The sequence below is a fragment of the Trichomonas vaginalis genome, chromosome III (assembly GCF_026262505.1).
Source record: "Trichomonas vaginalis G3 chromosome III, whole genome shotgun sequence".
Classification (NCBI taxonomy): Eukaryota; Parabasalia; order Trichomonadida; family Trichomonadidae; genus Trichomonas; species Trichomonas vaginalis.
Window position 1 is genome coordinate 14,987,252 of NC_067205.1, and position 20,539 is coordinate 15,007,790.

The following is a 20,539-nucleotide window of genomic DNA, read 5'->3' on the forward strand; positions in this document are numbered from 1 at the left end:
CTCTGTTTCCATCGTAATAGTATCCTTGCAACACTTCACATTTGACACCTTGATATTTTATGAGGTCTTGTAATGTTATATGGTCAACATACATTAAACAGCAAGTGTTTGAACTTCTGGGAACGTTAAGTTCTGGATTTAGTTCAGGGTCACAAACTATTAAAGGAAAGTGTCTATGTATTCCAATCTCTGTTATCTTAATGAGAACAAAGAAGCCAGACATAAACTTTTCACCAATGGGTTCCTTTTGGTCGTCATCGAATAAATGTCTCATGAGATACTCTGTGCTTAACATTTCTTTCTTCATAACCTTTGGAATACCTTCTAAAGTATAAAGTCTTGCTATAGCTGATGGATATAATGAAACAGCGTCGAAGTCAGCAATGAGTTTCTTTTCGCTCTTTTGTTTAATGTTATCTGACAGCATACATCTTCCACCTTGAATACAGCGTGAAATAAATTCTCTTGGTTTATTTGAGAGGTCATATAAATTTCCATTCGGGAAGTACACTCTGTTCTCAAACAATTTGTTAGCAATAGAACAAATACTAACGTAGTCATAAACGTTTAAATCAAATTCTTTCAATATGTCATTGCGGAACTTAACAAAACCTTCTCTTAAAATTCTTACATCTTGTTTGCAATAAAATGTGCTATACTTTTCTAAGTCGAAATGGTTTTCATCTATTCTGCAACCTTTGATGGAATCTATGTTTTTCATGAACGTATCAATATCTTTTACAAACTTACACGCTTCAGAAATGACACCAGTTCTGTTGTCATTTGCTAACAAAACACTGCTGTAGTAGTTGTATGGAAATACTTCTTTCGGTCCTGTTTGTAAGTTAAACATAGCAGGAAATAGTTTAAGCTTCTTATTTATAACAGTGTAAGAGTCTTTTATAATAATTGCCCTTCCTTTATATAAGCCAGTTATTTGCATTGTTCGTGAACCTTTAATGATGGGCGTTCCTTTCACTTCTGTCATGTGTCTTAAGATGAAGTTTATATCATAACTGAGGTTATGGAAATATATTAAACTCTTGTCAGGAAGTCGTTCCAAAAATTCTGTTGCACAGTTCTGACCCCAAATGCTTTCACTCACTGAACCATCTTCACTGTCATAACAAATGTTAAAGGCTTTATGAAAGCCGTCTGTGCTACACTCAAAGTCAGCAAAGAAAACGTGCTCAGAAATGAACTTACATTTAGCTTTATTTACTTCTTTTGGCTCAGCTTTCTTCTTCAGTTGTACACAATACTTTGGAGCATATGTCAAATCTTTAAATGGTGCAAGGTTCTGTTTATATAAGTCAGTCGTATATGTGAAAAGTTCTCCATAAGAAATAGGTTCGAAATATTTGCACTCCCACAATGTTTTCATAACATCCCATAACGGTGTTGTTCTATCATAACGAACTACATATTTGTTCTCTCTCTTTGTATAAATCTTCATCTGTTTCTCAATGTTCATTCCACCACACTCCTTCAAGATTTCTATATAGTTGCGAATGAAATATGTTGTCATTGGTAATCTTTCGTTTAGCATGTAGTGGTCTTCAACAAGAAGTAAGTCAATAGTTCGAACAGTTTCACATTCTTTTGGTATGTATCTCTTTATTTCATTATGTCTTGAGTCATTGAAGTAACCAATGGTAACATTAAATGCTATACCTGTTGCGTCAGAAATTTCTTGTACTTTACTTTGAGGAAAGTCTCTAACACGAATGACTTCTCTCATGTGGTCAATAGTTTCTTCATTTACTCCAGCCTGAATGCAAGCATAAACAAAGCAGTTATCTTCTGTCATAAGTGTTGCAGTTCTTTGTTCAGTTCATTGAAGATTTGGTAGCGTTCAAGATTATAGGTAATATGCAAAGATACTTCCAGAACTGACCGCTTCTTTCTTATAAACTCTTTTCACCATTATCTTTTCCAAAAGCTTTCTATAAGTGCTGGGTTTCCTGTTTGCTTAAGAGCTTCCAAAATGGCTTTCTGGTCATTTGTCAGTGTGCTTTCATCTCTATATGGTCTCTTTTTTGGTTTGCCTTTCTTTACATCTGACATCGTTAAGCCTTCATATTCTCTTAAATCATACATCTTTATTTCAGTAAGATTCTTTATGTTTGTCAAGAAGAAGTCATAGTGCATTTCAACAATACCTGCAGCATTTGCTTCTATCTCTGATATAAAGTTCTCCTTCAAGAGCTGATGTAGTAATGTTCCAATATTATTGAGGTTTAACGTAGAACATTCATACTTTCCACCAAGTTTATAACATACCATCCATCTTTGTTGTGAGTTTATTTTAATCTTCTCTAAGAGTCTCATGAAAACCTTACCGAAATGTTTGTGTAAGTAGTCTCTGTTTGGTTCATCTAAAGCTTCGATGTTAAAGTCAATGAGTCTATTGCCTGACTTCACATTCCTCTTCCTATTCTCTTCATCTTTCTTTAACCATCTCTCATTCTTTTGGTTTGTCGTCAATGGAACGAATGACATCGTTAGCTTTGCGAACTTGTTCTATAGCGCTCTTAAACATCTCTCTTCTCTGTTGTTTCAGTGTGTCGTCTCTTCTTCTTGTTTCACCAACGTTTGCATTTGTTATGTCAAACATTTCTCTTCTTACTTCATGAGGTACTGAACGTCTATGATATAAGTCAATAGCAACGTCATTTAAATGAAATGCTCTTGCATGGACTTCGTCCTCGCCGCGTTGCGGCTTTATGAACTCATGAATTCTATCATAACTTATTGCACCATTATAGTCTTTAATGAAGTCAGCGAGTGCTTTTTTGTTTGTTGCGTAATGTTTTGCTACTTCTATGTTAGCTTCTGTTAGAAGTTGTTTTATTTTCGAGTGTTCTAACTTAGACAACTTCCGATACATCTTTAGTAGGAAATAAAAAAAATATTTTTTGAAAAAATTAGATTAGATTTTTTTAAGTTATTTTTCAAAATAATTTAATATTTTTATTTTAATGAAACACATGCAAGATTGCAAGTTCTTTTCATACAATGCTCTCGCTACTGCCATCAAGAATGAGTTCAATAATGCTTCAAATGTTAATGTTATCTTTAACAAGAAGTTTGTGAAAGAATCTAAGTTTGGTCAGTATGTCAGACCATTAGCTATCGTCATTGACCGCAAATGTTATACTTCACAAGAGTTAGCAGTAGTTTTGAAACAAAAAAGTTTCTTCGTGAATGCCAAAGATACTCATTATACTGTCATAAAGAACTCTAACATTGACTTCTTCAGTATTGCTTTAAATCTTTCCGAACAGAAAGAATATAAGAAAGGTGAAACAAATGTGAAATATTATCCTTCATCTCTGAAGACAATAACGAACAAAGATGTTATACAGAAATTCTTACCAAAGGTTGAAGAAGCTTCTATTGACATTGACGAAGGAAGTGAAATGGTTGAAGAAATAGACCCTGAAGCTATTTAAGCAAAAATATATTTTTGGTTAGTCTTCATATCGATATTTTACAACAATTCCCCAATGTATAAACTTTTCATACGCTTTTTCATAAGCTTTATATACCTTCAGAAATTTTGCATAATCTTTAGAAGCATTTAGATATTGTTTAAATGCTTTGTATGTCTTCAGAAATTTTGCATAATCTTTTACATGTTGTTCGTTCTCTTCTTCTGTCATGAGTTCCGAATATTCTAAATTCATGTTCTTTCATATGAGATAAAATTTTATAAAAAAATAAAATTAGCTTAGATTTTTTTATTCTTCCTCTTTGAAGTTATCGAAATATTCTGTTATTTTTTCCTTCAGTAATGTTAAGTCTTCTTTGAATGTAAGTATTGTGCAACCTTTGATGTCATAGTGTGTTTGAGGAAGAGTATTTTTGACAATTTCCTTTATTTGCTCATTCGGTGTCATTGAAATCGGTAAGTTTTCACGATAGAACCAGTTTCTGTCAGATTTATATATTTTAGCTAAGTCATAAAAGCTCTTGTTGTTTCTTCTGACTAAATGCAACATAACCACATCTTTATCTTCTTCTTTCTCCAACTCTTCAGTATATATCATATACTTATAACTCTTTTCCTTTCCTTTTGGTACCGAACGCGGTATTCTTTTCTGTATGCTTTTGTCTTTGGATTCAATGACTTCATCTTTTGCTTGAAGTTTCTTTTCCATCTCTCCACGTTCTGCTTTATATAGTTCATCTAACATCATGAAAATATAACAAGCATAACGAGGTGAAGCCCACATTGCTACAGCATTTACTAAAAGTCTATGAACATAATAACCTTTCAAACCAGGAGCCAAATTCTTGCGATTTTCGTACGGAATCTCTTCTCTCGGTTTTCCGAGGGAAGCAATCATATGAGGAAATTCTTCTAAAAGTTCTTTTGTCTGTTGGTTTTCAAACCAATGATATGCTTGCTTTGTAGAACGAAGAGCATTCATTATACTTTGCATTTGATACATATCGTCTTTGACTGAACGAATGAGACGTAACTGTTTGTTATACTGTATGTACTCGTATTCTTCATTTATAGCTTCATGGACTATAACTGTTGTTGTGTTCTCTGATGTTGTCATTACTGTCTTTACATACAAAATAAAAAAATAAATAAAAATAAAACTAACTTTATTTTCTGACTTTCACAAAAGACCAAAAATAAACGCTTTACATGTATTTTTCAGCAACTTCGTCAAATAATTTTATAGCTTTATCTATCTCATCTACTTCAAACGTTTCTTTACCTTTCGTGGGAGCACCATACATTTTCTCAAAAACTTCAAGCAGTTCTGTTTCAGCAGCTCTCATATCATTAACAAACACAACCTTGACTCTATTGACTGTACTGTCATATCTTTGAGTTATATTATATGTCCTTCCTATCTTATATCTTTTTGTGTTGAAGTCCTTCGGTTTCTGAACGATGTAAAGTAAGCCTTCACTGCAACGTTCCGTATCGAATGAACCATATGTTATGAAGTTATATCCAACAACTGGGTCTAACCATAACAAAACTATTGGTATAAGACTTTTGTCTATAAGATATGCTCTTGTTCCATGAAATGCTACTGATATCATAAGCTCAGGATTTCTTGTCAAAATTTTCTGAGTTGAAGCATTTCTAACCCAGTCGTTTGTTTTCTTTCCAGATGGAGATATAATGTCTGACAAAGAATATTTGTTGTATTTCTTTGAGTATCTTACGTTTAAATCACCTATTCTAACCACTTTGGTGTCATTGTCTATCTTTCTAACTGTTTCAAACTCAATGTTTGTCATTACTGTCTTTACATACAAAATAACTAATGAAATTCATTATTTTTGTGCTGAATTCAATAAAAATAATGTTGAGGTGAAGAGGTGAGATCTCACCTGTTTTTTCACCTCTTTTTTCACAAGCGTTTTACATGAATTGTACGATGTATATTTGAAATCCTAAACAATTTCGTAGCTTCTATTTCTTCTTTTAGTACATCGAATGTTTTAACAATGCCGAAGGTTTCTTTATATTTCTTCTTGACGTCAGACAGAAGGAAATCTTCTGCTGTTGGATAGTTTTTATTAAGAAATGTCAACATATCCATTTTATCTTCTGCTGGCTTTTCTGCTTCTTTCTTTAAGTCTGCATAGTCGTTTCGCATTCTTTCTATCTCTTTGACTGAGTAGTTATATTTTCTTATTGCTGCTTTACATTTTGAACATTGCGGCATCGTTTTTGCGTTATACATTGAAATAAAACCAGCTAGAACAACTAAGGCGTCAATGGTTTTCTTTAACTCAAAAGCTGCTGGTTTTATCTGTTCATTCCATACCTTACCTCTTCTATCTTTATCTCTTATCTGCCATACACATTTTGCAACTAATGAAACAAAGTTATCGTATGTCTTAAATTCTTCGGATTTGTAAAGGTCAGAAATATTTTTATAAACCATGTCGCAATCTTTGTCCATAACTTTATGGTTGCAATGAAAACCAAGGAATTCATAATTTACTTTACGTATGAATTTCTTAATTTCTACTGAGTCAGTTGCTTTGACTTCAATTTCGTCGAATTCAGGAATAGTTAGTTTTTGCTGCTGAATTTCAGGTAGTTTAGGCAAATGGTCGATGAGGTCCTCCATTTCATAAAGATACTGTTCATTTGTTTCATCTTTCGCACTACAGTCTAAATTACTTGTTAAAAGTTCTTGCTTTATCTTCTGGATTTCTGTTTCAAAAGTATATGAAGAAGGAATAAAGCTTTTCATCTCTACCAACATTGACGTAGGATTCATGACTAGCGAGTTTGGTGCTGTAGTTGTGGACAGAGTCCCGCCGTTCGTGGCTTGAATTGTTGTTGTGCCGATTGTTGAAATCATATCTTTTATACAAAATAAAAAAATAAATAAAAATAAAACTAACTTTATTTTTCTATCTTAAGGAAATTCATGAAAATTCACGAGAAAGCTAAAGCAATCTGAGCCGCTAAGCGGCGAGGGTGAAAAAAGAGGTGAAAAAACGGGTGAGATCTCACCTCTTCACCTAAAATATATTTTTGGTGTAAATTTATGACAAAAATAAATGGTACCATTAATGATATCATGACTGTTCTCATTCATGTCTGATTTACATCTAATGAAAAAGTTTAGAAGAATTTTCTTATTCTTTCTGGCTTATTTTTGTCTTTCCAGTACTCCCGCTCTAATGGTCCCAGATGTGTTGGCTTTGACTCTCTCAAGTTCTTAGATGGTATAACATCTTCAACGCCTCCTTCATATCTTACTTTATAAGTGTCATCGTTTATGTTATAGCCAAGTATTTCAATAACCACTCCTCGCTTTGCTTCGTCAATGGTTTCAGCAAGTTTGCCATTACTACTTTCGACTAATTTATGTCGAGGGTAAAACGCAATAGAGTCGTCAGCAGCTTTTATAAGATATCCATTACCTTGCGTAGAGTCTACGATATAATAGTTTCTACTTAACCTTAAACGTTTCTTTGTCAACGGTTTGTCGTCAAGAACTACACGAACTTTTGTACCAGGAATGAGGGTAAATTGTGTTGAATTTCTGATATTTTGTGTTTGGCTTCGTTTCTTTTGTATATACTTTTCTTCTTGTTGTTGTGTCATTGAATTTGGTGTATGTCCTGTTGTAGAATGTGTTGAGGAATTATATACTTCGAGAAAATGTTTCATTGTTTCTTCGGTAAAGTCTCGCTCTTGGTTTAAATCTCTGAGCGTTCTTATGAAGCGGTTTATGATGCCGAGTATGTTATGGTTATGGTCTTCAGTAGTGTAGTGAGTTATGTTATGCTTAATGAGAAAATCTGTGATTTCATTGCTGAGGTATGCACTGTCTTGGTCTGATGTTAAAGTACTTGGGCTATGTTCTGCTACAAACTTTTGTAAAACTCTTAACACTTCACGAGTTCCTTTATTTTTCATTGGATATGCATATGCTTTACGAGTGTTAACATTAATGAAGATGAGGAATGGTTTATGTCCTCCTTTTCTGCTTTGAATGAGAGTGTCAAATTGGTATGCGTCAGGAGTGTTGGAGTAAATTGGTAAAAAGTAGTCGTAAGGGTTTATTTTTGTTTGATGTACAACATTTTTGTCAAAGAACCTTTTCACTTCAGCTCTGTTAGTAAATCCCCAACTCTTTGCAGCTTCATTGAACTTCTTAAATGACCTCCATGGATGTTGTTCGAATACTTCTTTCAAGCTCATTTATGTAAAGTTAAAGATTTTATTCTAGGCTCAAGCGCGTTCATTGAACGTGGTACCATGCGAATATAGTCACAAATGGTGGCATATAATCTTCACCCGAGCCTGTTGGATTTGTTGTGAAAGTATGGACATGATTTCCTCCCGGTTCAGTTTGTCGAAAAGTCTTTTTTGCTGCATTGTTATAAGATGGAGATAAAACATCATTGCCGGCTTCATAGTCTGAGTTGTATAATGGGTGGTCTCTTAATGAGTGTCTATGGTCGCCAGAAAAGTTTGTAGTTCCTGTATGAGTGTGCGGTGGAAGGTTTGCTTCTTTAATTTTCTTCGAACCTCCTGTTTGCTTTGAAGAGTTAGCACAGTATAAGAATTTGTCTACAATCTGTTCCACGTACCAAAACCTAAAACTGCTGGATTTGTTGAGTTCATTGACGTATAAATAGAGCCTATAGGATATATGGTTTCAAGAATCTGAGTCTTCATTGTTTGAAGTTCATGTTTAACATTTATAAATCCTTTGCCATCTACAATATTTATATTGTTTGTTATTAAACCATTAGGAAAAGTAGGAGGATAAATTCTTTGTTCTTGTACAGTTGCACCGTTTCTTCCTGTTTTTGTTACTATTTCGATGCATGCTTTAATTTCTTTAATCTTGATTGTTTGAAATTCTTCATGTGTATGGTTCTTGTCGGCTTTTCCATTAAGCGCAGCATTTACTTCCGACTTCTTTGCATAATTTTCATCTACATAAGTTTTGTTGGCTTTCTTATCTAACATTGCTGGTAGTTCATATGCTTCAAAGTTTCTGGCATGACCTTCGATATTCCTGCAATTGTTATCTAAATTGTTTAGTGTATCTTTTACGCTTGTACTCGGATTCTCTAAAGGTGCACTTGAACCCAAATCATAGTTCAATATTACATCGTCTGCTCTAACAGTAGTGAAGGATTTATGTGTATGTTCTTTGTCAGCTTTCTTATCTAACATTGCTGGTAGTTCGTATGTTTCAAAGTTTCTGGCATGACCTTCAATGTTCATACATCTGTTATCTAAATTGTTTAGTGTATCTTTTACGCTTGTACTCGGATTCTCTAAAGGTGCACTTGAACCAAGGGTATAGTTCAATATTACATCGTCTGCTCTAACAGTAGTGAAGGATTCATGTGTATGGTTCTTGTCAGCTTTACTATTTAATGTAGCTTGAAGTTCATTTATATCGGAGATATTGTGTTTATGAGATTTCAAAACTTTGTTCATTGCTTCAAGTTCATCTTTGTCAGCTTTACTTTTAATAGCATCTTCAAACGTTATTTTTGCCTTAACTCTCAAAGTAAATCTTGGTTCAACTAATACACCGTTAACATTGAAAGTAGAGGCATAAATTTCACCGGTATAACCAAATGCTTCTGGTGCTTTAGCTACATCATACTGTACAGTACAGCTTATGTCATAACCTTTAGCACGAATGTATTTATATCTTCTTTCATTAACATTTTTTGTCTTCGCTTCATCACTTCGTGTTAAATATCCATGGTAGTCCGTTATAATCTGTTCGTCTGAAGTTATATAATGAACATGGTTTTTATCTGCTTTTTGTGAAAGAAGTTCAACAACTTTTGCTTCACTTATGTTACCAGTGTCACTTTCATTTATTTTTGTCAGCATTGCGTTCAAAACTTCATAAAGACTAACTACTTCTTTTGGTTCTTGAAACAATGAGTCAAAAGTCTTTCTTAACATTACATCTTCAACTGTTATGACTGAGTCAATACCTTTCTCTTTTATTGTCTTAGCTAACTGACCTAAAACAACGAACATATAGTCTAAAATATTATCTTCAGTGTTAAACACTATACAGTTTTCACGAATTGTTGTGTTTGTTGCTGTTAAAACTTCTTTAAACTCAGGATATATATTCAGTAGATTTTCAACAATTGTTTGAACCACTTGTCCTCCTTCATCTAAATCTCTTGCTGCCATTAAAGGATGTAAATTAATTGGTTCAATAATTCCGAGACGAGGGTTGTAAGCAAGTCCGTCGAACATATTTTTACGTTTGAGTGCCCAGTTAGTTAGTTTCTTTGTATTATATGTTACTTTACCCCATAAATTTTTGAGACCGTCAAAGAAACTTCCTGTATTTCCATGTAATTTAGCAAACTCAACATAAAACTTCATGCTATCTATGCCACCAAGAAAAGCCCAGAGTGCATCTATCTCACTTTGCATGGTTATAAGAGATGCAGTTGTTACACCTGATGAAAATAAAGTAAACAACCACCCTAACCAACTCTTACCTGCTCCACTTTGTTCTACTTTCACAAAATCACTGATATGACTTTTTAAGTATTCTTTCGTAAGTAATGTGTCTCCAGGTGTAACGTCTCTAACGATATTATCTCCGTCAAAAGTCAATGTTCTAACTTGTGTCCGTGCAGCCTTTATTTTAAGGCATGCATAGTCTGGTGTTTGAGGAGCAGAAGGCTCGATGTATGTAATTTTAAAGAAATCGTCATAATTTTTCTTAAAGGTTTCATATGTTGTTTTGAATGTATTGAACCTCATTATTATATCAAGAAGTTTTGTCAATGAGTCAGCAATTGCTTCATCTACTGTTGACGTTTTGAGTTTTATTTCTGCTGAGTCGTTTATGAATGGTACTTGACATTGAGTTGTATATGGGTCAAATCCTGTAGGACCCAAATGAAGCAAGTAGTCTAAAATATCACGAACAGACTTTGAGACAGTTGTGTCGTTCTTCATGACGATTTCACCATTTACAATGAATGGCATAGTACATGAAGTTATTTGTGGGTCAAATAAATGCAACAGCTTACAAGAGAACTCAGAGCTAAAAATATAAAGTATGAATGTTATGTATTAGGTCATGAACTTTGGTTGTTGCTGTTTGATGAAACAAATGAGTTAGTTATGTCAGTCAAGAGAACAGAAAAATATTGTGTTAGTGAAAACTGCACCAAGTCAATAAGATTAGGTTTGCATTATGAAGATGAGTTCAATACTGTTGAAGAAGTTTTGGATAGATATTACAAATTGCTAACTTGAAATTTTTTTGACTGACGGCGCAAAGCGCCAAGATGGGCTCAAAGAGCCCTCCTGACTGCTTTAATTTACTAAAACATATTTCAAACAAAGCTTATAGTCAGTATATAGTTTTGTATACTCGTTCGAATATTTATACTTAAACTCAACTCCTGTAGTTCCTGGTGTTTCAATGATGCGGATGTTACCTATTTTCATGAATGGTGGCGTTTGACCACAGCATTCGATTTCAGGGTCGAGATAGTCAATGACACATTGTTTCCCTGTTATTCGCGATATAACATTTTCAAGGTCCTCCTTTGTTAGAATTATTTGGTTCTTACTTATAAGATTTATCAAAAGCTTCTTATCGTCTTTGAGTAAGATAGTTTGATATAACTGAAGAAGGTAATGGTCTACGTTATCTGAAGGATTTGTTTGAACATTTGTGTAAGGATTGTCGTTGGCTTCTCTTGAAAGAATTTGGTCCAGTGGTGGATACTCTAACTTAACATCTGATGTAGCGTTAGCGTTTGAAGCTGTGTTTAAATTCACCGACTTAAGTTCTGGTTCTTTCAAACACTCTGAACTATAGTTCTTTATGACAATATTGTTTGTCGTTCGTGAGTCAACATTTGATGTTGGTTCAATTGGAACATTAACGGCACCAGCTAAGATGGATTTGCTTCTCATTTCATATAGAATAAAAACCTTTTATATGTATGAAATGAACAATATACTCGACAAGGGTTTGAATGTAAAGCTAACGAATGAAAATATTGTTGAATTCACTGAGACAGGAGCTGTGTATAAAGATGTAGAACTACTGAACAAAAGAGCTAAGGGAAGAAGCAGGAACATGAACAAAGGGTGGAAGCCTATAAAAATTTATGTCAATGATGGCTCAGGAGGTTCAAACATAAAGTATGCAGAAAGTTATAGAGTTTATGCTCTCAAAGGTGAAAAGCCTTCATTTAAGAACAGCTATTCTAACGCATATCCTCAAAAGCTAACGGATGGGGAAGTGGATGATATGAATGACAGCAAAAATATTAACAGAAATGGCGACAGAGATGCATGGAATTTGTTTACCATCAGTCAATTGAAGGTTAAACTTTAAAACAATGTTGGTCGTTCCCATGGAATATTTTTGACTTTAATGGTATTAGTCATGATATGAATCTCAAGGTATGAACGAGGAGAGATGAGAGACTTATATGCTTCCCAAATTTCTTCAAAAGGTAATGTTATACCTGACTGTTTCCAAATGAGTTCAATATCATAACGTGAGAAACCTTGAAAGATAACGAAGTCAGTTATGAGACGTTTTATGTTTAAAGCTAAAAACCTCCATGTTTGCATAAGTATTGCTACAGTTAAGTGGTAATGTCTGACTTTAGTAATGATGTTAGCTAATGGTGAGTCTGGTTTTGACACTAAACCTTTTCCGGCGAAGTCGTCGCAAACGAGCAGAGTGTTTGAAGGATATTTTTTGAAGGGGTATTTTGAAAGTTTTGATAAAATGTAGTTTGTAAGTCGTTTCATATCGTAAACTCCTGAGTACTGACGTAATTGGTGTTTGTCAATAATTCTTTCCATATCCTCAGAAGTCTTTTGCATTCCTGACTGTATGAACTCTACGATAGCATAATATTTCCTCTTACGTCGAATGTAACGTTGAAGAAATTCAATGAGTTCACTGTCTGGAACTTTAACGACAGAGGCTTGAACTTTTGACATAAATGTTTTCGCTGTTGAATCCATAGAGTCTGAAGTTGCTGATATAATGATTTGGTCATAATATGAATCTTGACCTAAACGCTCTGTTATGAGTATATGACGAATGAGGTTAAATGTCTTACCTGAACCCATCTTTCCACAATAGAAATAAACACCATTTGAACAGAACTCATAGTCCTTACTGAAAGGAAGAATGAGAGAAGAGTTAAGTTTATCTGTGGTTTCATTCATGTCTTCATCTACGTCATGTATTAAATGCTTCATTTTATCTCCATTAAAAATGCAAGTCAGAAATATTCAGAACATAGCACCGAGTCTAACTGACAAGAGTATAAAGATATACTATGAACATGTTATGATGAAACCAACCAAAATTCAAGAAAGTCAGTATACTTATGAATATCCAAGACACTGGGTAGAGTATATAGGAGGTGAGAAAGCTATTGAAATAAGACAAGTTAGAAGTATTCCAGCAGGAAGAACAATATTATTGAAGAACTTTAATGTTTTGAGGTATAATGATGAAACAAAGAAGCAAGATAGTTTTCCTGTTGCTGTGTATGTGAACCTAGACACAGGTGATGACATGAAAGTTTTTAACACAAAGCTTCAAACGGTAGTGAGAGAACAACTTACTGCGGAAGGACATCCATTACCTTCAGAAGTTACCATAGCATATAATTTTGAAACAAACTCAATAGATTTTAAAGTCGTCTCTGCAAAGAAGTCAGGTTTTACATTTAATGAAGCAGATGTATATTCGAATGAAAACTTCAAAGCTATTGCATGGTTAGATAATGACGATTGCTTTAAGAAAATATTTAAATACAGTGACTCAACGATGTCAATAGATGACCTTCGTGGAATGTTACCATCGACGTTTACAGTAGAAGGTTCAGCAGGATTGCTTACAAGATTGTCAATTGGTGGCATTTGGTCTCGTGAGAACATTGTTATAAAATCCAGTATAAGTGAATTTGCTGAAGAATCTATATTATGTCTTTCAAACTACATGTATTCGCCGCCGAAGCATTATAGTATAACAAACTTTGTCAGTAAGTTTAATATAAGACTTGTCGAACCTTCTTCAATGAAAGATGTTGTGCTACCTAAAGATGGAAAGGATGGACTCACTATTGAGATGATTTTAATAGCATATTAAATGAGTTTGTTCTTGAAGGTCATTCATGATGAAATAACTGTTGTAGAAGATGTTAGCAATTGTTCAGACATTTTGAAGCGTATAGATGATATAAGAAATAAGTTAGATAGACCGCAAAGCGGTGAGGGCGAAGCCCGTGAGAACGTTTATGTTTCATTGACTTTCTCCAGTAACGAGAACTTTTATGAGATAATATTGAAGAGAGATGATTTTAATATGGTGTAAATGGTAGCTTGGGCAGCTTTAGGCGCAATGGGAACAAAAGCATTAGCATTTGGAGCAAAAGCACTTGGAGCTTATGACGCAGTAAATAAAATGAGTGGAGGAAGGGTTTCGAAGACATTAGATGCAAATAAAGGGAAGATTGGAGGCTGGGTTGCAAAGAAGTTAAGATTAAATAAAATGGGGCTCATAAATAAAGCATCCAATTTGGTTGCGACTGAGTCAGAAAATGCTTTAGGAAAGGACGATGAGTTTGCAAAACACGCAAAAGACTTTAATGACCAGATGAAAGGTGAAACAATGCATTTAAATAGATTCGATGGAACTAAAGAAAATGTTTCTTCTCCACCAGTAGTTCTTCCGTATGGTCCCTATGGAATGTATGGAAACCCTTACGAAAGACCATTTGACCCATTGACTGGTGGAAGTAACTGGTATCATTACGGCCGAAGAAGAAAGACAGTCAAGTTGGAGACAGACGTGAAGAAAGCAACTAAAAAGAAACCAAGGAAGAGAGTTATAAAGCAATGAATTCAACAGGGTAGAAATGAGGTTAGAAATCGGGTTAGATCTAACCATCTACCCTAAATTTATTTTTGTGCTATGTTTTCATACGTGTGATGGTGGTGATATCATTAATTTTTAAGTTTATTTTTTATTTTATTTTTATATAAATGACGAAAACTATTGAGATAACAAACTACAACGGTCATGAGTTCAAGAATTTGTTCTTCGTTCCTCGTGAAAATACATTCTATCAGATACGGGGGAGAAAGGGTAAAGTTAGTTTGAGCGTTTATGAAGGAATGAAGAATGGAAAGTTTATACAAGCATACGATACAAACGGTAAGCGTGTTTCATTAGCTTTGTCAAAACTTACTAACATTCATTTTGACAGTGACTTTGACTCTGACGATTGGAGTGACAGCAGCGATACTGAAGAATATGAACTATTGTGTGAAGCACAGCAATGGGAAGAGTTGCAATACTTTTGTAAGTGAGAACGTTTATTTTTTACAGTAGTGAAGTCGTTTGTGAAAACGTTAGTGAAGTGAAGTGGTTGGCGGCTTTGTAAATATTTAAGGTTAAGTTAGGTTGTCGTTTGTGTTGTAAAATATACGTTAACGATTTTGTAAAGTGTCAAATTCACATATCAAGTGTAAGGAGGCGCGCAGTGCCTCCGTACACATGATATGTATACTAACTTTGATCAAACCATCAGGAACAATGTAAGTAATTTCATCGTCGAGCATGAACCAAACTCTTCCTTTGTTGACGAAGGCAACGAAATGACCTTGATGATAAGCAATAATGGAATGTATCTTAAATACATACGTTCCTTCACTGAGTTGAGTTTTGTAGTTCTTCTTGATCTCAAATTTGTCAAAGAAGACATTTGGATCAGACCAATTCCTCTGAACGTCGACCCAGAGGAATGTTGAGATTTCATTGATATGAGAATCATCTGTGCACATCTGTTTAATTCCTTGATCAATACCTGCTGCACCAAGAGGAATGTGAAGCGAAACCGAATAGAAGCTTTCATCAGGAGTCTCAGTTTGATATTGGAATGTAACGGCAATATCTGGTTTGTTTGCTGATTCCGTAACATCATGCACAATCTTTTGAAATGTGTCATCGGCATCTTGCTGCTGGAAGTATTGCTTGCCGAGTGTTGTGATGAATTGTGAGCATGAAATTGTGTATTCCTAGTTAGTATGACTATCATGGGTACGGAGGCACTGCGTTCCACCTTACCCATTATATGTGAATTTGACACTTTACAAAACCATTAACGTATATTTTACAACACAACCATAACACCAACTTAACCTTAAATATTTACAAAGCCGCCAACCACTTCACCTCACTAACGACTTCACTAACGAATTCACTACCATCCTCACTAAATAAAAATAACCTTATTTTTATTTTCCAACTTTTTAATTTCATTGTAAAGACATGTCTGACTACATTTACTATGACTCTTTCCCAGAACGTTTCCGTGAACTATTCAAAACTCAAGTAAAACTGAGAAACATGCATTTTAACAAAGACAGACCCATTGACGATGAAAGAAACCCTGAATATATTACAATCCCATATGACGCAAAGTTCATTGCATACATTCCTTATGGTCGCAGAGGAACGAAAACTATTTCAACAAAGAACAAAAATTATTTCTGGAGCGATGAAGAAAATTGCCTTATCTACATAAATGCATACTTAAATAAAGCTACATATTGTACAAAAGAAGGTTGGACTGGATTTGAGCTCTACATATATGACGACGATGGAAACAGACGCTGTGTATACCCATACGATAATATGTACCATTGTTTTCATCAAGCATTAAACGAATACATAGTCAGTAAGGGTCTCATTCCTGCTGAGTAGAAATGTTATATTTTTGTTCTGTCATTTATAAAAAAATAAACTTAAAAAAAATGATATCACCACCATCACACGTATGAAAACATAGCACAAAAATAAATTTAGGGTAGATGGTTAGATCTAACCCGATTTCTAACCTCATTTCTACCCTGTTGAATTCATTGCTTTATAACTCTCTTCCTTGGTTTCTTTTTAGTTGCTTTCTTCACGTCTGTCTCCAACTTGACTGTCTTTCTTCTTCGGCCGTAATGATACCAGTTACTTCCACCAGTCAATGGGTCAAATGGTCTTTCGTAAGGGTTTCCATACATTCCATAGGGACCATACGGAAGAACTACTGGTGGAGAAGAAACATTTTCTTTAGTTCCATCGAATCTATTTAAATGCATTGTTTCACCTTTCATCTGGTCATTAAAGTCTTTTGCGTGTTTTGCAAACTCATCGTCCTTTCCTAAAGCATTTTCTGACTCAGTCGCAACCAAATTGGATGCTTTATTTATGAGCCCCATTTTATTTAATCTTAACTTCTTTGCAACCCAGCCTCCAATCTTCCCTTTATTTGCATCTAATGTCTTCGAAACCCTTCCTCCACTCATTTTATTTACTGCGTCATAAGCTCCAAGTGCTTTTGCTCCAAATGCTAATGCTTTTGTTCCCATTGCGCCTAAAGCTGCCCAAGCTACCATTTACACCATATTAAAATCATCTCTCTTCAATATTATCTCATAAAAGTTCTCGTTACTGGAGAAAGTCAATGAAACATAAACGTTCTCACGGGCTTCGCCCTCACCGCTTTGCGGTCTATCTAACTTATTTCTTATATCATCTATACGCTTCAAAATGTCTGAACAATTGCTAACATCTTCTACAACAGTTATTTCATCATGAATGACCTTCAAGAACAAACTCATTTAATATGCTATTAAAATCATCTCAATAGTGAGTCCATCCTTTCCATCTTTAGGTAGCACAACATCTTTCATTGAAGAAGGTTCGACAAGTCTTATATTAAACTTACTGACAAAGTTTGTTATACTATAATGCTTCGGCGGCGAATACATGTAGTTTGAAAGACATAATATAGATTCTTCAGCAAATTCACTTATACTGGATTTTATAACAATGTTCTCACGAGACCAAATGCCACCAATTGACAATCTTGTAAGCAATCCTGCTGAACCTTCTACTGTAAACGTCGATGGTAACATTCCACGAAGGTCATCTATTGACATCGTTGAGTCACTGTATTTAAATATTTTCTTAAAGCAATCGTCATTATCTAACCATGCAATAGCTTTGAAGTTTTCATTCGAATATACATCTGCTTCATTAAATGTAAAACCTGACTTCTTTGCAGAGACGACTTTAAAATCTATTGAGTTTGTTTCAAAATTATATGCTATGGTAACTTCTGAAGGTAATGGATGTCCTTCCGCAGTAAGTTGTTCTCTCACTACCGTTTGAAGCTTTGTGTTAAAAACTTTCATGTCATCACCTGTGTCTAGGTTCACATACACAGCAACAGGAAAACTATCTTGCTTCTTTGTTTCATCATTATACCTCAAAACATTAAAGTTCTTCAATAATATTGTTCTTCCTGCTGGAATACTTCTAACTTGTCTTATTTCAATAGCTTTCTCACCTCCTACATACTCTACCCAGTGTCTTGGATATTCATAAGTATACTGACTTTCTTGAATTTTGGTTGGTTTCATCATAACATGTTCATAGTATATCTTTATACTCTTGTCAGTTAGACTCGGTGCTATGTTCTGAATATTTCTGACTTGCATTTTTAATGGAGATAAAATGAAGCATTTAATACATGACGTAGATGAAGACATGAATGAAACCACAGATAAACTTAACTCTTCTCTCATTCTTCCTTTCAGTAAGGACTATGAGTTCTGTTCAAATGGTGTTTATTTCTATTGTGGAAAGATGGGTTCAGGTAAGACATTTAACCTCATTCGTCATATACTCATAACAGAGCGTTTAGGTCAAGATTCATATTATGACCAAATCATTATATCAGCAACTTCAGACTCTATGGATTCAACAGCGAAAACATTTATGTCAAAAGTTCAAGCCTCTGTCGTTAAAGTTCCAGACAGTGAACTCATTGAATTTCTTCAACGTTACATTCGACGTAAGAGGAAATATTATGCTATCGTAGAGTTCATACAGTCAGGAATGCAAAAGACTTCTGAGGATATGGAAAGAATTATTGACAAACACCAATTACGTCAGTACTCAGGAGTTTACGATATGAAACGACTTACAAACTACATTTTATCAAAACTTTCAAAATACCCCTTCAAAAAAATATCCTTCAAACACTCTGCTCGTTTGCGACGACTTCGCCGGAAAAGGTTTAGTGTCAAAACCAGACTCACCATTAGCTAACATCATTACTAAAGTCAGACATTACCACTTAACTGTAGCAATACTTATGCAAACATGGAGGTTTTTAGCTTTAAACATAAAACGTCTCATAACTGACTTCGTTATCTTTCAAGGTTTCTCACGTTATGATATTGAACTCATTTGGAAACAGTCAGGTATAACATTACCTTTTGAAGAAATTTGGGAAGCATATAAGTCTCTCATCTCTCCTCGTTCATACCTTGAGATTCATATCATGACTAATACCATTAAAGTCAAAAATATTCCATGGGAACGACAACATTGTTTTAAAGTTTTAACCTTCAATTGACTGATGGTAAACAAATTCCATGCATCTCTGTCGCCATTTCTGTTAATATTTTTTGCTGTCATTCATATCATCCACTTCCCCATCCGTTAGCTTTTGAGGATATGCGTTAGAATAGCTGTTCTTAAATGAAGGCTTTTCACCTTTGAGAGCATAAACTCTATAACTTTCTGCATACTTTATGTTTGAACCTCCTGAGCCATCATTGACATAAATTTTTATAGGCTTCCACCCTTTGTTCATGTTCCTGCTTCTTCCCTTAGCTCTTTTGTTCAGTAGTTCTACATCTTTATACACAGCTCCTGTCTCAGTGAATTCAACAATATTTTCATTCGTTAGCTTTACATTCAAACCCTTGTCGAGTATATTGTTCATTTCATACATATAAAAGGTTTTTATTCTATATGAAATGAGAAGCAAATCCATCTTAGCTGGTGCCGTTAATGTTCCAATTGAACCAACATCAAATGTTGACTCACGAACGACAAACAATATTGTCATAAAGAACTATAGTTCAGAGTGTTTGAAAGAACCAGAACTTAAGTCGGTGAATTTAAACACAGCTTCAAACGCTAACGCTACATCAGATGTTAAGTTAGAGTATCCACCACTGGACCAAATTCTTTCAAGAGAAGCCAACGACAATCCTTACACAAATGTTCAAACAAATCCTTCAGATAACGTAGACCATTACCTTCTTCAGTTATATCAAACTATCTTACTCAAAGACGATAAGAAGCTTTTGATAAATCTTATAAGTAAGAACCAAATAATTCTAACAAAGGAGGACCTTGAAAATGTTATATCGCGAATAACAGGGAAACAATGTGTCATTGACTATCTCGACCCTGAAATCGAATGCTGTGGTCAAACGCCACCATTCATGAAAATAGGTAACATCCGCATCATTGAAACACCAGGAACTACAGGAGTTGAGTTTAAGTATAAATATTCGAATGAATACACAAAACTTTCAACAGAATATAAACTTTGCTTGAAATATGTTTTAGTAAATTAAAGCAGTCAGTCAGTCAAAAAATTTCAAGTTAGCAATTTGTAATATCTATCCAAAACTTCTTCAACAGTATTGAACTCATCTTCATAATGCAAACCTAATCTTATTGACTTGGTGCAGTTTTCACTAACACAATATTTTTCTGTTCTCTTGACTGACATAACTAACTCATTTGTTTCATCAAACAGCAACAACCAAAGTTCATGACCTAATACATAACATTCATACTTTATATTTTTAGCTCTGAGTTCTCTTGTAAGCTGTTGCATTTAATATTTTCTAAAAAGTCAACTTCAACAGTCATTCGCACTGGTGCCTTCAGTTCTACAGGCTCTCCTTGAAAGTCAACAAGTCTGAATTGCATGTCTTTCAAATTATGTGGACTAATGCGAACCCATTTACCTAAATGAGTTGCTATGACAGGAACGTTTGGAATAAACATTGAATTTACTTCATAACAGAAAGACTTATATTCTACTGAACCTTTACTATTAACTCCTGAAATACCTGTGACATTAGCTATTTTTGACTCAACGTACAAACAATTAC

General features: G+C 34.4%; 17 protein-coding genes and 3 pseudogenes across 20 annotated transcripts, besides 2 other annotated features; 6 read left to right on the forward strand and 14 right to left on the reverse strand.

Annotated features, from left to right (window-relative positions):
• Nucleotides 1-15,074: part of a mobile genetic element that runs on past the window's edge.
• On the reverse strand, nt 173-988 carry TVAGG3_0704350 (organellar and viral DNA polymerase type B; the record flags this gene model as incomplete). The annotated part of the gene is made up of 1 exon (XM_051243512.1): nt 173-988. A coding segment is annotated over one exon (816 nt), but the record flags the coding sequence as incomplete, so codon positions are not given.
• Nucleotides 1,464-1,658, reverse strand: TVAGG3_0704360 (annotated as a pseudogene). Its single transcript has one exon. A coding segment is annotated over exon 1 (195 nt).
• On the reverse strand, nt 2,290-2,890 carry TVAGG3_0704370 (annotated as a pseudogene). The gene has a single exon. A coding segment is annotated over exon 1 (601 nt).
• On the forward strand, nt 2,982-3,455 carry TVAGG3_0704380 (uncharacterized protein; the record flags this gene model as incomplete). Its single annotated transcript, XM_051243513.1, has 1 exon — nt 2,982-3,455. One exon carries the CDS (start codon nt 2,982-2,984, stop codon nt 3,453-3,455), a length of 474 nt encoding a protein of 157 aa, XP_051090100.1.
• TVAGG3_0704390 (uncharacterized protein) lies at nt 3,744-3,902 on the reverse strand (the record flags this gene model as incomplete). Its single annotated transcript, XM_051243514.1, has 1 exon — nt 3,744-3,902. One exon carries the CDS (start codon nt 3,900-3,902, stop codon nt 3,744-3,746), a length of 159 nt encoding a protein of 52 aa, XP_051090101.1.
• Nucleotides 4,286-4,571, reverse strand: TVAGG3_0704400 (KilA, N-terminal/APSES-type HTH, DNA-binding family; the record flags this gene model as incomplete). The annotated part of the gene is made up of 1 exon (XM_051243515.1): nt 4,286-4,571. A coding segment is annotated over one exon (286 nt), but the record flags the coding sequence as incomplete, so codon positions are not given.
• TVAGG3_0704410 (organellar and viral DNA polymerase type B) lies at nt 5,385-5,942 on the reverse strand (the record flags this gene model as incomplete). The annotated part of the gene is made up of 1 exon (XM_051243516.1): nt 5,385-5,942. One exon carries the CDS (start codon nt 5,940-5,942, stop codon nt 5,385-5,387), a length of 558 nt encoding a protein of 185 aa, XP_051090103.1.
• On the reverse strand, nt 6,617-7,702 carry TVAGG3_0704420 (integrase core domain containing protein family; the record flags this gene model as incomplete). The annotated part of the gene is made up of 1 exon (XM_051243517.1): nt 6,617-7,702. The coding sequence occupies one exon, from the start codon at nt 7,700-7,702 to the stop codon at nt 6,617-6,619; it is 1,086 nt and encodes a 361-aa protein (XP_051090104.1).
• Nucleotides 7,743-9,178, reverse strand: TVAGG3_0704430 (annotated as a pseudogene). The gene has a single exon. A coding segment is annotated over exon 1 (1,436 nt).
• Nucleotides 9,635-10,465, reverse strand: TVAGG3_0704440 (uncharacterized protein; the record flags this gene model as incomplete). Its single annotated transcript, XM_051243518.1, has 1 exon — nt 9,635-10,465. A coding segment is annotated over one exon (831 nt), but the record flags the coding sequence as incomplete, so codon positions are not given.
• Nucleotides 10,829-11,437, reverse strand: TVAGG3_0704450 (uncharacterized protein; the record flags this gene model as incomplete). The annotated part of the gene is made up of 1 exon (XM_051243519.1): nt 10,829-11,437. The coding sequence occupies one exon, from the start codon at nt 11,435-11,437 to the stop codon at nt 10,829-10,831; it is 609 nt and encodes a 202-aa protein (XP_051090106.1).
• TVAGG3_0704460 (uncharacterized protein) lies at nt 11,463-11,864 on the forward strand (the record flags this gene model as incomplete). Its single annotated transcript, XM_051243520.1, has 1 exon — nt 11,463-11,864. The coding sequence occupies one exon, from the start codon at nt 11,463-11,465 to the stop codon at nt 11,862-11,864; it is 402 nt and encodes a 133-aa protein (XP_051090107.1).
• Nucleotides 11,941-12,715, reverse strand: TVAGG3_0704470 (protein of unknown function, DUF4106 family; the record flags this gene model as incomplete). The annotated part of the gene is made up of 1 exon (XM_051243521.1): nt 11,941-12,715. A coding segment is annotated over one exon (775 nt), but the record flags the coding sequence as incomplete, so codon positions are not given.
• TVAGG3_0704480 (uncharacterized protein) lies at nt 12,765-13,646 on the forward strand (the record flags this gene model as incomplete). The annotated part of the gene is made up of 1 exon (XM_051243522.1): nt 12,765-13,646. The coding sequence occupies one exon, from the start codon at nt 12,765-12,767 to the stop codon at nt 13,644-13,646; it is 882 nt and encodes a 293-aa protein (XP_051090109.1).
• TVAGG3_0704490 (protein of unknown function, DUF4107 family) lies at nt 13,872-14,399 on the forward strand (the record flags this gene model as incomplete). The annotated part of the gene is made up of 1 exon (XM_001294883.1): nt 13,872-14,399. The coding sequence occupies one exon, from the start codon at nt 13,872-13,874 to the stop codon at nt 14,397-14,399; it is 528 nt and encodes a 175-aa protein (XP_001294884.1).
• On the forward strand, nt 14,543-14,869 carry TVAGG3_0704500 (uncharacterized protein; the record flags this gene model as incomplete). The annotated part of the gene is made up of 1 exon (XM_001294884.1): nt 14,543-14,869. The coding sequence occupies one exon, from the start codon at nt 14,543-14,545 to the stop codon at nt 14,867-14,869; it is 327 nt and encodes a 108-aa protein (XP_001294885.1).
• A 505-nt stretch (nt 15,075-15,579) lies between the features above and the next one.
• Nucleotides 15,580-20,539: part of a mobile genetic element that runs on past the window's edge.
• Nucleotides 16,520-16,948, reverse strand: TVAGG3_0704520 (protein of unknown function, DUF4107 family; the record flags this gene model as incomplete). Its single annotated transcript, XM_001319338.2, has 1 exon — nt 16,520-16,948. A coding segment is annotated over one exon (429 nt), but the record flags the coding sequence as incomplete, so codon positions are not given.
• Nucleotides 17,627-18,055, reverse strand: TVAGG3_0704530 (uncharacterized protein; the record flags this gene model as incomplete). Its single annotated transcript, XM_001319337.2, has 1 exon — nt 17,627-18,055. A coding segment is annotated over one exon (429 nt), but the record flags the coding sequence as incomplete, so codon positions are not given.
• TVAGG3_0704540 (uncharacterized protein) lies at nt 19,385-19,993 on the forward strand (the record flags this gene model as incomplete). The annotated part of the gene is made up of 1 exon (XM_051243523.1): nt 19,385-19,993. The coding sequence occupies one exon, from the start codon at nt 19,385-19,387 to the stop codon at nt 19,991-19,993; it is 609 nt and encodes a 202-aa protein (XP_051090110.1).
• TVAGG3_0704550 (uncharacterized protein) lies at nt 20,220-20,432 on the reverse strand (the record flags this gene model as incomplete). Its single annotated transcript, XM_051243524.1, has 1 exon — nt 20,220-20,432. The coding sequence occupies one exon, from the start codon at nt 20,430-20,432 to the stop codon at nt 20,220-20,222; it is 213 nt and encodes a 70-aa protein (XP_051090111.1).